At 42.1% G+C, this 12,532-nt stretch overlaps 1 protein-coding gene across 2 annotated transcripts in view; it reads right to left on the reverse strand.

Moving 5' to 3' along the window:
- zfpm2a (zinc finger protein, FOG family member 2a) overlaps window positions 1-12,532 on the reverse strand; it is a 117,657-nt gene that overhangs the window by 58,979 nt on the left and 46,146 nt on the right. For both annotated transcript variants that reach the window (XM_011484912.4, XM_011484913.4), the window contains exon 4: window positions 1,931-2,055. In XM_011484912.4, the coding sequence (XP_011483214.2) occupies window positions 1,931-2,055 (125 nt within the window). The remainder of the gene's footprint in view (window positions 1-1,930; window positions 2,056-12,532) is intronic.

Here is a 12,532-nt window from a genome sequence, read left to right on the forward strand (position 1 = left end):
AAAGGACGTGATAGTCTGTGGGGGTCTCACCTCCTAGAGATGACTAAGAAGCCTCCGTGGAGGGGTGCAGACCCATGAAGCCTGTACCTTTCTTACTCTGACATGCATCAAAACTACCCCGGCTTTATATTGTCTCTCCTTCTCTTGACACTCGCATTTGTTATTTCAGCTTTTCCAGGTGTGGCGTTCAGGGTTTGTTCTTGCCTGGAAGGATGGGTTTTGAAGAGTTGCACAACCCCCTCACCTCCCCCTGAAATTTCTCAGATAAAGGCTGCTCTACATTAGGGATGTTGCCAACGGCTGCATGTCTAACAAGGCATCAGCTCCATAACCAGAGACCTGATTAAAAGAGAGAGGAATAAAACTATGCGGCTGTAAATGAGACGAATCCCTTGCGATGCACACAAAACAACGTTTGTGAGTTTCTACCTAATTCCGCCTCTTTAAAAGCAAAGTAAAACATAGCAGCTGACTTGACCTAGTCTTTATTGGGAGATAGTTAGACGCTGCTTACGTTCCATGTGAGAGATAAAACCAGAGGGTGGAGGAGGCCGGGCAGGAACGGGCCCCCATGAGAACAGACACACGTGAGACCCTTAAAGGCAAAGACGCTGCATGTACTTTTAATTGCGCGGGAGTTTTGGCATATCCTGTAACCCCTCCACAGCCTGTTACAGGTGATGTCCGGCACCTGCGCACATTTACAAGAAACCCAAAACTGATGAATTCCTCAGACGGCAGTTAGTTAAGAACTTACCACTCTTGCCAAGAGCAACAATCACCTTGTGCATCGCTCAGTGATAAACTCTAAGTGTCAGTTGGAGCTGGGAAGACTAAAGTAACTCATAATGCATGTCTGGGGGTCTGATGGGAGGTTGAGAGCAGGTTTTCTCTAAAGCCTTCCTTAAAAAGTGTATGTGGAGATTTCTGGAGGGCTACATTACTTTGAAAGGCAACTTGAGGTGTTGCGTTGTCAAATCAGTTTTCCACCCCAGGATAAATGGCTTTACTCTAAGAAAAGCCACATTTCAGGGTTATAATACAGCCTGAGTTATTTAAAGCCACTGATGACTTCAAAACCATGAGGGGAGCTTAGTCAACACTCCAAAGTGGCCTGGAAATGATTTAATAAAGTTCTGCCTCTAAGAAATCTGGAAAAACTGAGGGTGTGGCATCTGAGTCGGAAATCCCTGATGACTTTTTTTTTTCAATGTACCAGTCTCGCTGGGATGAATGTGAGGCTGCTCGCGACTTTAATAGGACATTCTTAATTAATCCAAATTCTGAATGGAATATCAAACCCGTGAAAGATTCACCACTCCAGCAGAGCAGCAGGTCAGCACAAGCCTCTGCTGGGATCTCGGAAACAAGACCCGTAAAGCTGCTGCCTTCAGAGTAACATCAGAAATAATGACTTTGTTCTATTGAAGTGTCTAAATCCACCAGTTAAAGTGGTTTGTCATTAAATTTGCAGACAAAATATACTAAACAGATAGACACATGGGTGTAAATGTGAATTTCATCCCCAACGATGAAGGAGACTGGAACAAGACTTAATAAAACATGCACATGTTATCATATCTTATCAGTTTTGTTGTTAATATGTTGATTCTATCATCTGTAATGGCTCCACTTTTTGTTGCAGAGGTCTTTAACACATCAGAGTTCAGGAGATACTTTTAAAACAAATAAGAACCAAACATTTACAAACAGAAATAACAATTAGCTTCTGAAACTGACAACAATTTGTGGAAAAAATGCATGAGTATGATTGCTTTTGCTTACCTGAGATTCGATCCTCCTGAAAAATCAAATATAAACTTGACATTTGTTTTAAAAGAGCCAAAAAGTTAACTCTTGATTTTAGCCTTTATTACAAACTCTTATCACAATAGAAGAGACTTACTAAAGTATTTGACTGAGGACATACCAGTGCCGTGGTGTCAGTGCTCATCTCAATCTTGCCCTCGAAGGGTCCCCACGTGGTTCCCACAGGGAGCTGCTGCCGGCTGTGAATCCGCCGCTCGCCATCCTTTAGGAATGCGTCCAGCTCTCCTAAGAGCACAGCAGAACCACCACTGGTCAGGTCTGCAGTTTGACTCAGGCTTTCACCGTGACCCGTTAACCTTACACCTGAAATCTTATCCTCGCTTCCTAAGCCCCTTATTAGACAGCGAACGCTGGAGGCAGATGCTCATATCAAGTCTGCGTCCATCTGATGGACTTCCTCACACACGTGGTTTGCTAACTGGACTTGAAAGGTGTCCTGTGAAGAGATAATCTCTGTGAGACAGTGCAGGCTCGAGTGACAGGCCTATTTCTGATGTTCTAAAGAAGGCAAGGCTCTTGTTAGAGCAGAGCTTCAGTTAATTAACACAGAGAGGAGACAGCAATGTTAGTACTACCGGTGCTCACCGCCCTGACACCCACGCATCTATTTGATCTCTTAGATTCAGTGGCCTTTTCCAGGATGGTGATTAATCAAATAGTTATGATAAACCTCATGGCAGGCTGTGACATAGTTTACAGAAGATGATGTTTCCCTTGTGTGTGTGTGTGTGTGTGTGTGTGTGGGTGGGTGGAGAGGGGGGTCCCAAAAGAAAACTATGCAGTCTGACTGGCTGGTTGCCTTGACAACACTGAAAAATCTTGTCTTAGGAAGACTGGGGATTCAGACATTTGTGACTCCACTTTTACTAAGACGTCAAATCAGATGAATGAATGTAAAATAGGAGAGTTGTGTTTGGAAGCTCCACTTGATGCTCCTCTTTTGGTGTTCAAAGACACGAGTTAGCAGCAGAAGCTGGTTATTGTTCTGGCATGCCTCCCAGAATGCCACAGTACTGATTTTTAAAATTCTGGTAATAACTCTCTTCTCTTGTTGCCACCGTGTCTTCTAACCTGTTTGTTAGCATGTAAGCTTACCGGCTTTTCAGGGCGCCTGAATGGGCTGCAGCGATCACTGAACTTTGTGATGCTACACTGAGGTATTCAGCTCCACTTTACTTTCTAAATATCACTCGTGTATCTGGCATGCGCTATTGTGCTCATCTGTTGTGATGGTATGGAAATTTGTACTTATGTGCTGCTTTGCATGTTTAAACAGGCCAGGTCTAATGTTACCAGCTGCTACAAATGACACTGTGCTGATCATTTACTCATTGGCGGAGGCCAGGCCGGCAACAATAAAAAGCTAAATGTCACCTGACATAAAAGCGGGCTTGTCAGACCGAACCTTTGTTAGATATAGATCCTAAATCAGGGAAACGTTCGCATTTTATCTGAACGTTTATTGCTAGTTTAAAGAAATTGTTAGACTTTTTTCTTCGATATTAGTCTTCCTCTGCTGCTTCTCTGTTCTGGTGCTGCAGTGGGAGGTGGGTAAGCTCATTACAGAGAAATAATTAAACACGGGTGCACAGCTGGCTGTCATCACCGAGAGCAACAGCCATCGCTTCATGCATTCTGTTTGTCCTCAGATAAGACCCACGGCCTTTAACCGCTTGGATGCAAGTTCCTGTTTAGCCCTGCCTGACGCTCAGCTCAAGCCTCCCCCAGCCAGCAACTCGCACTCCTATCTCATCACTCAAATGAAGGCGGGACTTCTGGAGTAAGAACGGACGCATGGTGCTAGGTGTGAGGGAGGAGGCTGGTAAAAAGAGGCTAGCACTGAATTTGAGCCGTTTGTTGTCCAGCATGATGAGATGCCAGCCTATATGCATCTCACACCAAATGTTGCCTGAGGACCTCGGCTCACAGATGGCTTGTCACATCTGTTGCAAATACTGGTTGAAGATCTCCAACATATCCAGGGATGAATAATGAGGTCCCTTCAGTGACTATCTGCATGTTTACAGACTTATTACATTTATTATACAAAAAAGACAGGGACACGGCCATGCACAGTTTGTACGTTATAAGGGGTGTAAATTGTGAACTCAGGACAAGGACATCCTTTCTGGTTTGTCATCTTAACTTTCAATTATTTTAGAGAATCTGAGACATTTTTTATTGCTGAGAGTCTTTATATATCTAGGGTTCCTAGAGCATAGCCTACTTTTTAATAAAGGTAACCCTTAAGTTAAAAAATTCAGATATTATTCAAATATTGTTTATCACTGTATAGGATTTTTCTTCATTAAGAAACACTCTGAGGAAAATTGTGTTTTTGGTGTTTTTAACATGTTCTTGTGGCATTTTTCTGACGATGGAGGATAATTCTGAAAAAAATTAGGCTTAACTTAAGAAAACAAAAAATCCATTTTCAAAAAGATTGTATTTTATAAATGGAAGCAACAATTGGTATGGCCACAAATTCCCTGTTACGCTCCATTCTGATGCATGTAGGTCTTTGTTTTCCTCGTCTTAGCTGGAATCTGGATCAAAACTGTACGGCTTAGGTGGTGAGGGGGCTGTAAGATAGTGGGAGAGAGTGAAAACAGAGATCTCTTAGCAGCAATTGGGATGGGAGGAGGGTGGGGTTGCTCTACGCCGACAGTCCCCCACAACTCTTAGGTGAATTTCTTAGTTAGTTCATTTTTACTCCAATGTAATAACAAAGTCCATTATCAAAAGACCCAGAAACCTGGAGTCATAAATGAAAACCATTTTTGCCTCTGTCTATTGGATTGTCGGAGATGCTTTTTGTGTTATTTATTCCTTTATTTTTATTTTTATTATATTATATTTAAAAGTGTGCTCAAACAATGGTCAATGGATTTTATTAGCACTAATTTAAGAGAAAAATTGAATAAAATGTGCCCATTTGGAAAAGATAGCAATAACTACAGAACTAAAGACACTACGTGTCAGATTTAATTTAACCCTCTGTTCACGTATATGTTTTGATGAAAACTTGAGAATAAGAAATTACAATGATGTAGAAAAACCATCCATGTTAAAGCACTTTTCATTAAAGTAAAGGTTGCACATTGGCATGCATTAAGATCTGAATGACTTGGTAAAAACTAATAGAAATAGTTGCATTGGGAAGAGGACAGGTTTAAGCGCTATTAAGCGTCGCTAAGCATTTTCTAGACGAGAAAATAATTACAAACAAAATGTTATCACTCCTAAACCTACACACGACTAAAAGACTGAACTTCAAAGCCCCAACCAAAATCAGCTCCATCCTACTTAACATCTGCCCCAAATCCACACTTTCCATAAGGTCATCATGTGTCGCATGAGTCTTGCACTCAACACATAGTTGGCAGACCACTGAGTGCTTTTTTTAGTGTGGAGAGATCCTTTTCAGATAACATCCAACATGCACCACTTTGGCTTCTGTTTTGTCTTTATCCTTTCATTTTTTTGGTGTGTTATGTTCTGCTGCGGTGAGCGCAGGTCAGAAACAAGGAGCCCCGTCTTCTCCCCCTTAAATGTCCCAAAAACCTGAACCTGTAGCGAGCTTTATAATATTAAAATTAATGTGATTGGACAGGTGAATGGACAAATCAATGTGTATGTCTATAACCATTTATCACACATTTGCCTGATTTCAATTTGAATGTTTTTGCTTGAATCAATGCAAACAGAAAATATGCTGCCAAAGCTTGTTGGTCATACAAACCCAGGATTTGATGATTTCTATCACTATACTGGAAAAAATGGAAGAAAAAAATGCTGGAAAATATAAAAATACCCTTAAAATTCTTCAAATGTGAGTAATGATCCTAGTCAAAAAATGGCACCATTATTGGTTTATAATGCTATAATAGCATTTTGCTATATCAATAGATCCGCTCAAGAGGCTTTCAACATAAATTTAACTTGTCTAACGTGTTCAAAGAACCCACTTCAAGGAAAAGAAATTGCCTGCGGCACAAAATAGTCTCTGATTGCCAGACCTGCCTTTGGTTTGCTTCACCTTTAACCAGTTTTCATGCCATATTAACGGTAAGGGCTGATCTTGAAGGAAAAACAAAGAACGAGAGAGTGCAGGCAAGAGGGAAAATGTGCTTGAGATTCCCACAGCACACCATCCATCTTCATATCAAGCAGTGCCTTTGATTCAAAGCAAATAAATTACTGCTGTTCAAAGTTCAATAACCTGTGTGTGGCAATTCACAGATGTCCCACTGAATCCCAGTCATCTCCACTGATAGGTGGTGTTATGGAGCCAGCAAATGGGCTATAAATTAATATACCAGCACAGAAGCATATTGGGTGAAATGGAATGCACTGTATCGGTTCAACAAAAGGTGCCACATCTTTAAAGCAGATATGTGAGATGAAATTTTACAGCTGAAGGAGAAATGTCACAGAGCTTTGATAAGAGAGCGATGAACTTTCTCTCCCTCCCACCCAAATTGCTATCATCAGGTCTCCGTGAGCAAAATGCATCATTTATAACCCACAGCCCACACTATTATCTTTGTTTTAAGACGCTTGGCGGACCAGCAGCACCTCATCATCTCCCCCTGACTTTTTTTTTTACCCATCTCTTCCAACAGGCCTCTGGCCTAGATGCCGTTTTTTCTGACACAGCAGGAAGCAGTAGTGGGAGCGTTAGAGGAGAACAGGTTTGCAGGCGGGTAAACATATGAGTTTGGCTGCACAAGCAGGCGGTTGCTTGGTGAGGGGATTCACCCCTTCAGGTCAGACATGTTTTCAGGCTCTCAGTGGCTTGGGGGTGAAGAGTTAAATAAGCCAAAGGGATTAGGGTATTTCAGCTGTGATACCCCACACAGGCTAAGCAGGGGGCTGGAATGGTTGTGGAGGATCGTTGGATGGAAGACTCTTGTTGGGGAGCATTCTTCGTGATAACATTTTGCTTTTAAGAGGATACCTTTAAATGTTGGTGTTTTCAATCAAAAAGCTGTTTATTTCGCTCAATAACAATGACACGTTTGCTCCCACATTATACCTCAGGACACATAACCTCACACACACACACACACACACACACACACACACACACACACACACACACACACACACACCCCCACACACACCCCCACACACACACACACACACACCCCCACACACACACACACACACACACACACACACACACACACACACACACACACACACACACACACACACAAAAGCACAGCAAAATTGTGTGCTCTGTCTGAGCAGCCATACTTTTAAGCACTGACTGCTGAAGCGTTCTCTATTAAACAGCCAAGTGTGTTGCAAAAAGATCAAAAACTCTTTGTACCTGGTGATAGTTATTACTTGTTGTGAACATGAACCTGTTGAGGCCCACATGCGTTAGTCACAGTTAATAGTGTATGTGGATCTGTTATATCCTAATTACTATTCACTCTGAGTAACACAAAACCTCAGCAAATCATCAAAATTTGAGAAAAGTACATCTTTACCTGAAGCCTTTTGATGGAAATTTGAGCAAATGAGTGTGTTAGGTTTTCTCCTAAGAAGGCATCCCACCCAGTGGACCTTAGTCATGTTCAAATGAAAGCTTGTCACACACGTGAGTTGTGAGTTGTGGGTTGTCCTTCCATCCCCTCGATGCTCTCCTGGGAGTCACAGCCACATTCCACAACTACTTCTGATTCACAATAATATGAATAAGGTAAATACTTGGAAAACCCCATTTTAGTCCTATTTCTTTTGTTTTTTTGTGAAAAACCACAAAAGCATGTTAAAAACATGGATTTGAACCTTATAGCTCCTAGTGTCAGGGTGGACACTCCACCACTGAGCTGGTTATGTACTGGAACAGACAGTCTGCACACAGCTGTCTTCCATGCACAGCTGTGACCACGCTCATTGAAGGGAAGGAGCTCTTTCTAAGGCTGTATTAGTCACCTAGGACAGCCTTTAAAGTGATCTTAAAATGGCAGTGTCTCTTTTAGAGTCAAGTCTTATATATAAAACTTGTATTGTAACATCAGTGTGTGATGAAAACCTAACAAAAGAGGCTACGGTTTACATATAGTACAGCATCTCCTACAGCAGCAAAGACTAAAGCTAAGAGGAAAGTTTTGGTCATCCAGTTTCTGGTATTTTCCCATCTGCCAAATTCTGCAGACACTGCAACTTGGCCATAGACCAGAGACCCATTAAACTCTAGTTTTTAATAGGGATTGATGTCTGAGTTCTGCAGAAAGTTGGAGAGTATGGAACGTCCCCTGGCTCTCCTCTTTGAGCTGAATGCAGCAAATGCCTGAGCAACTAATAGTAACCGCTAGTAACCAGCAGAAGACATTGAAACCTGAGTCACAACTGCCCTTACGGGGTCTGTGAATGAAAAATAGGGTTAGGGGTTAGTTGTTTTAAATTCTTTTTGCTCTACATCTTTCCAAACTTTTCTCAAGATTAGCACAGTTGATATTTTTTTGTCTCATCAAGATCTAGGATCTAAGAAGAAGGAAACTATTCTAAAATGAGTCCAAATCCTTTTGCTCTAAACTCGACAATAGAAAAACTTCATTTAAGATTAAAACAAAACTTAAGCTGCGCTGTAATTTTTTTTGTTCAAATTTAAGGATTTCATTTTTAAAGTTTAATAAATGTTAAGTTAGACGGACAATCATTGTCATTATTTCAGAAACAAATATTTAGATTTATGTTTGAACAATCAGTGCAAGTTTTAATTTTTTAGAAGGATTTCTTAAGATGGGACAACTTGTACTAAGATTCTCATTTTGTTCACATTTTTGTTTTGAAATGAGTCATTTCCACCTTTTACACTACTTTTTTGTCCCTGTTATCAAAATGAACAACAATTAGTACATAAAATCTTTAAAAATACATTCCATGTGCTTATAACTAGCAACAAAAATCTTGTTGGGTTTTATGACATTCAATTCAAAGTAATTCTAGCAGTTCACTTTTTTTTAGCTTAACCTTACCCTTTTTTAATGCCTGCGTGGAACTCCTGGATAAGATTTTTTGTTAAGTTAAAATTTCTTGACATGTCAACAAATAATTTTACAACTAAGGATTTTCTTTTTAAGATCAGGAGTCTTTCCTATTTTCAGGCTACCTCTTTTTTGCAGTGCATGAAGCATTTGTGCGCGATCAGTAAGGAACCAGTATACACACACCTTACTAATGACTAGAGTGCTCTTTACGTACGACAACGTAACTTACATTATCCTTACATACACGATACACTTCCCACACGCACAACAATGGTACGTACCATTTTCATGAAGTTCCTTCAGGTGGCTGTTTGAGCATCAAAGGAACTCCAACACCCCTGCATTTCTAGGGTTAACCCTTGTGCTATCTTAGATGACCCCACCCTTACATTGACGTGTTCTCCCTACCATGACAAAGGTGGATAAAGGTGGAAAGATTTCATGTAATCCATGGACACCAGTGAAGATCACAAATCATTGAAGACAAAAGGTTCAGAGCACTGTCTAGTGGGTCTAGATGACCCAACTCCCAATGTTAAAGTGCCTAGGATAGCACAAGGGTTAAAATGCAGCCACTCTTCTCTATGAACCTCTTTGCCCATAAAACCTGCAGCCCTCTGTACAGGTACCAATAATGCGTGCATGTGAGTAAGGCTTAGCTGCTCCAAGTGAGAAAATACAACCAAAGTTACACACAAAAGGTTGTGTGTGTAACTTGTGACTTTATTGTTTGAACTGCAGCATCCGAGCAAATAAAACCAATGTAATTTCAGTCACAGGCTCCAGTCCTGCAGTACATTATCAACACACAGACTGCTGTCTGATGTCATTGAACAATTCAAGTGTATTAGCTGTCAAGAGTTCTGCCTCATCGAAAGCAAGGAGAAGTTAGCAGCAGGCTGGCTGACAACAATCTGTGAGACATCCATCTTTAGCAAAGCAAAGCAGTTTCAGCTGATAGCATATGAAGAGAGACAGCAAAACTTAAAGAATGACTGTCCTCGCACAGAGGTATCACACGCTGCATCTAGAGGACACGCACCAGTCTGGTTGGAATCTGATTATTTTAAATGGTTTTCTTTAAAATTTCAAAACCATCAAAAGGACATTAGTCTACCTGAGTGTGACAGATTGAAGAGTGAGTTTGGAGTGGAGAAGTCCATGTTTCAGGGACAGCTGGATCTCAAAGCTGAGCTTTAAGAAGCCTCATTAAATGTACTAAACTGAGTATAGAAATAATGTGTTCTGTGTCCTGACTGGAAAACAAATTTACCGTCTTGGTATTATTCAGGAGGTGCAGATTTTTTACGTTTTCTTCCCACAGTCAATTACCAGGCTGCAACAAGGAATTGATGTTTTTTCTTCCGTGGGTGACCTAGTTGTGTTTTGTGAGTAGGTTTTAGCCGGAGCAGTTTGACAGTCAACAGATAAGATGGATTAAGCTTTTTTTTTCTTCCAGTTTTGATGTGAACAGCGTGAAAGCGGGTTAAATCATTGGGTTTCAGGAGTATTTTTAAATGCCTGGAGATGGTGCGATAAAGGAAGTAAACCTAAGGTTCGGGCCGGGAAGGTCAAGGTTGTGGCTTTGGAGAGCAGCTCCCAGAGACACGAGGCAGATTTCGTCTCTCTCGGAGCGGGGCTGAGTGCCGGAGCCGAGCCCACCTCTCAACACTGCTAGAAAAGACTCACAGAAAAAGTGAAACCAAATCCAGCGGGAGCTCGACGGGCGGCATCAAAGAGCAGCGCACCCTTGCCTTGTGTGGGTGACTGAGTGTGTGAGAGCAGAGATGGAGGGAGGGGGTTGGTTCTTGCATGCATACATACGGGGATGTTTGAACACTGTGAAATATCGTTCTATAATTATGATTATTAGCAGGGGCAAAAATAAAACAAACAATTAATCCGTTGACGTAAGACGGAAAGCACAAATTGAACGACCCAATTTATAAAATCAACCAAACATTATAACAATATTGAAAATATTAATTTAACAGTCCCCTTTTTTCCTCCAGCACCCCCCCCCCCCCCTCCCCCAGACCTGATCCTCGCACATAGGAGCTGACAGCCATACAATCACGTGACGGCGCTCAGCCAATACCGGGTTCATTTGAATTTTTAAGCTGCGCGGAGATGGAGCCACTTGAGCAAAAGAAAAGGTGAAGGGGCGGCAGAAATAACAAACAAATCAGATGGATTCGGCAGGTCAAACGCCGCGTGTAAAGTCTTTACCTATCTCGTGTCACATCTGGTCAGTGCTGGGAGGTTTTTTGGTTTAAAATATCTCTGAGGGGACACATTCAGACACATTTTGTGGACGTCTTTTCTCCCACTGCTCCTCATGTCGGTGACAGGGGAGAGTAATCCTATACACAGGCTGCTATTGTGAAATGAGAAACTAGCCTCCTTCACTGGCAGAGACCAGATGCACCTCTCTTCCTCTCCCTCTCTCCCTCTGTCCTAATCTGTAAACGACTTAAAGGAGCCTTATCTCCGGGCTCTTCTGCTTCATTTCATGCTTGATTTACTTTAATTTGTCTGATAGGGCACAAGGATTTGGAAATGGCCCATCTTTCGGTGGAAAATGTTCTGATTTTTCTCCGGCATTGTTATGTGGAGGTTTTTGACTTTTCTCTCCCCCTTTCTCACTCCTCCTCCTCCTCCTTTTTTTCGCCATCTCCATCTTTCTCCCCAACTCCCTCCCTCCCTCTTTCTCTCTCCATCGTCTCCCTGTTTTCTTTTGAGGGTGGTGGATCTCGCTCCAGTGCAACAGTCTGTTTGAGTGCATTTAGATTCGAGCGAGCACCAGCAAGTTTTCCACGAGGTGTGGTTTTCTGATGGGAGACGGCGGCGCTGGGGTTGTGTTTGCCTTTCAGATCCACATTGGGCGCAGAGCAGCCGAGTGCTTCAAACCACAAAGATCTTATGTTTAAGTTAAGAGGCGGCTGGCCCTCCACTTCAGCAAGTGGGTGAGCAGCTGGTGCTGATAAAGTTGCTCCTCAATGAGGGACAGGGACAAGCGACATGTCTGCAGGTGCCTTGAATTCTTTTTCTGCCGGCAGAACTGAAGTACAGACATGGCTGTCTAGCTGCTCCCCTCACCAAGACGCTTTCTCCACTTCTATTTAGTGGCTGAATGACAGTAGAGGCAGTGGGCTATGATTAGAGAGGCCCATATCTTCCCAGATCCTGAATAATCTCCATCCCCTCCCACCAATGAGCAAGGCACAGAGGCGGCACAAAAAGCCAGAGAAAAAGGGGCAGAGAATTGGCAGAGCTGTCCTGTGTGTACAGAGATGTCATGCGGCTCCGCTGGTTTTACTCTACACAAGACTGCCGAACCTGAGGAGGTGCAGCAAAATCTACATCCCTCACCCCCAGTTGGCCTAATCTGAGAAGTGGCTAAAGAGAATTTTAAATAGATGTGAAAAAAAAAGATGAAAGGGAAGAGATTAAAAGAAAAACTGGTCCTCACTTGATGATCTTTCCAAAAAATGTCAAATGAATACATTTGATTGAACTTATCCTGCCTCTACCACAATTCCCATGAATGAGGGCACAAACACGCAGAGAAAGTTACAGGCAGACCATTGAAATTCATCTCACAGCTTGAATTTACTTAACTGCGGGTGTGCGTGCGGCGATAAACGGAGTGATGATCCGGCAACACGTCTTTATCCATGCTTTGCTTTAATTAA

Source organism: Oryzias latipes, chromosome 16, assembly GCF_053564925.1.
Source record: "Oryzias latipes strain Hd-rR chromosome 16, Olatipes_Hd-rR_3.1".
In the NCBI taxonomy this organism is placed as follows: Eukaryota; Metazoa; Chordata; class Actinopteri; order Beloniformes; family Adrianichthyidae; genus Oryzias; species Oryzias latipes.